General features: G+C 35.7%; 1 protein-coding gene across 1 annotated transcript; it reads left to right on the top strand.

Annotated features, from left to right (window-relative positions):
• The first annotated feature begins 1100 nt into the window (after positions 1-1100).
• LOC113450205 (olfactory receptor 10V1) lies at positions 1101-2042 on the top strand. Its single transcript, XM_026721364.2, has one exon. The coding sequence runs from the start codon at positions 1101-1103 to the stop codon at positions 2040-2042; it is 942 nt and encodes a 313-aa protein (XP_026577149.1).
• The last annotated feature ends 1023 nt before the right edge of the window (positions 2043-3065 follow it).

The raw sequence follows: 3065 nt of genomic DNA on the forward strand, positions 1-3065 counted from the left end.
GAGTTCTAAACAGGAGCCTTGGGAAAAAATAAACATGGAAGAGAAATAAATAAATAAAAGAAATGGAATCAAAGTAGATTGAGAGAAACAATGGCTCCTGTATGAAATATTATTAGAATACAAGTTAATTCCCCAAAAGAATCAATAGAAAACAAAAGAAAAAAGCTGCCTTTATCTCATATCCTTAATTTCCTTTGCTTATTATTTTTTACTGTTTTTGTGCTTCACACCATATTGATTATATGTATGTATGTCTGTGTGCGTATACACACACATGTACATGCATACATGCATACATGCATGCATGCATACATACATACATACATACATACATACATACATACATAATGTCTTACAATATTAGATACCGAATACTGTGTATAGTTTTGGTTTTGTTAACTTAATGTCACTATTATTTAGTCCTTTAATTTACTAAAAGTCTGACCTGCTGAATTTTCTATTTTATTTTATGCAGATTTTAAAAAGCAAGTAATGGAGTAAAAAAAAGTAACTCTATCTTACATCACCTGAAGGAAACACATTTTCAACCATCAGTTCAAGTAACAGCATTGACAGCGGTAATAAGCTACAATCTAACATGGCATTATTTAGTACTGTATATGCAAAATGCATTACAGAAGAGAACAGCAGCTTGTTCCAGACCTTATTTATTCAGTAAACGTTCCACCAATTTCAAAGAAACATATACTTCTAGGGAGTTTGCATTTTAATTAATGCAAGAAGAGAAAGGTACAGCAATAGAACAGATCTGGAAAAGTAGCAGTCTGGTTACATTTAAGAGACAAAACAGTGCCACAAACAGAAAAAGAAAAATAAGGCAAGATAGTCAAATTAATTATACTCTGTTCTTGGATTCATCGTAATTTGCCAAAGCTACTCTGACTAGGGCTGTGCCATGCAATTATAGTACATGATATTGACTTCATTTGCAAAAGAAGTTGTTGTTGCTGGGGAGGGGTTGGAGGATTCTGCCCTCCATCAGCAGCTAGGAATCCTAGAATCACCCTGTTGAAAAACACAAAGAACTGCATCTTTGTGACTTGTTTTCCTCATTTCTATCTTGCACCAAATCATACTACATGGAAAGTGCAAACAACACTGGACTGACCTATTTCTACTTTCATCCCTTTTCAACCATCCCAGAGGTGAGACTGTTGATGTTTGTTTTTTTCCTAGTTTTGTTCCTGCTCAGTCTTTTGGTGAATCCTGCTGTCTTACTCGGTGTGCACAATGAACGCTCCCTCCACACACCCATGTATTTCTTCTTGTCGAGCTTGGCCATGCTGGAAATAGTCTATTCTTTTGTCCTTGCTCCCCTTACCCTAGCCAACCTCCTCTCTGCAAAGAAACCCTCCATCTCCTTGCCTGGGTGTGGCACCCAGATGTTTTTCTTCATCTTCTTGGGAAGCAGTGACTGTTTCTTGCTATCCGTCATGGCTTATGACCGCTATGTGGCCATCTGCCAACCTCTGCGCTATTCAAGCATTATGAGCTGGAAGGTGTGCACTGCCCTTGTAGCTGGGACCTTCACCATATGCTTCTTGTTTGGCATGCAGATCACTATCTTGATATTACGCCTCCCATTCTGTGGCAACCATGAAATCAACCACTTTTTCTGTGACTTCCCGGCTGTCCTAAAACTAGCCTGTGGAGATACTCATGCTCATCATGCCACATTCTTCATCATCTCTGCTATTGTCATGGTTATTCCATTTCTCCTAATCTTGATCTCTTACATCTTCATAGTGAGGGCCATCTTGCGAATTAGCACCACTTCTGGTCGGCAACGGGCTTTCTCTACTTGTTCCTCTCACTTGATGCTTGTCATTATGCAGTACGCCTGTGCCAGTGTAACATACCTGCGGCCTGGCTCCAGGTACTCATCACAGGAACGTCAGGTGGTGTCTATATGCTATACCTTTGGCACACCCGTGTTAAACCCCCTGATCTATACCATGCGGAACAGGGAGTTAAAAGATGCACTGACCAAAATCCTGAGAAAGTATCTGCTGTGCAAATGAAGGGTGTAGCAATCCCAACTAGCACCACCGTGTGGTAGAAATACAATGCAAGATGTTGCAAAAGAACACAGCGTATGGGACTGAAATACTTGTCCAAGTTTTATACACATAATATTTCCACTGATATTTCACAAGCATTCTGACTTATTGATCACAATGGAATTTTAGTTTCTTCTAGGAAAAGTAAAAAATGTTGCTTACTGAAGCTAATGGGTCTTCTGTGGAGCTTGTTTTATATGTAGAAGTCAACATTTTATTTCCAGGTGGCAGTTTGAGAAGCATGCCAAAAAGTTATTGCTTGCAGTAGATATTAACTGTCTTTTCTCCTTTTGTCATCAAATTCTGAAGAAAATACTAAAATGGATAGGAGACCAAAAATACATGCTTGAAAAGCAGCTGTCTGTATTGATATAGAGAAACAGGGCAAAGGTATAAGAATTGAAACTATAAGCCTGTTTAGAGATAATGGGTGAAAACTTAATTGTAAAAGGGATTCTGCAAAGGTACATAAGATAGCATTGTTATATTACAAATATAAATAATTTTTGAAAATATGCTTAAAATGATGGATAAAATATTTATTGTAATCTAGTGGAATGTTTGTTAATAAACAAATGAAATAAAGCGAATGAGAGAATTAAATTAGGAAAGGATGGGAACATTTTAATTATTATTAATGATTTATAAAATATAAGTGAAGAGAAATATGGGAAAAAATTAATTATGGAAACTTTATAAGTGTTCCCAAGGAAGTATGATATTTAATTGAAAAGAAAGATTAAAGATGTTAAGATTTTAATGAATTTTAATGATAGAATTGAATTGAAATGGAATGAGTGTTTTATTTACATATATAATCTTTTTTAAAGAATATAGTGTGTATTTTAAGAATGTACCAAGCAGAATTCGATTGGAAGTTATGTATTATATTAAATGTTATAATCTTAAAGGTATACACTGAAGCTTAAATAAGAGTTGAATGGATAAAATTAAAAGATATAAAGGTATCATACTCCAATTAGT

Source organism: Pseudonaja textilis, chromosome 1 (genome assembly GCF_049901715.1).
Source record: "Pseudonaja textilis isolate UNSWEBS1 chromosome 1, rPseTex1.2, whole genome shotgun sequence".
In the NCBI taxonomy this organism is placed as follows: Eukaryota; Metazoa; Chordata; class Lepidosauria; order Squamata; family Elapidae; genus Pseudonaja; species Pseudonaja textilis.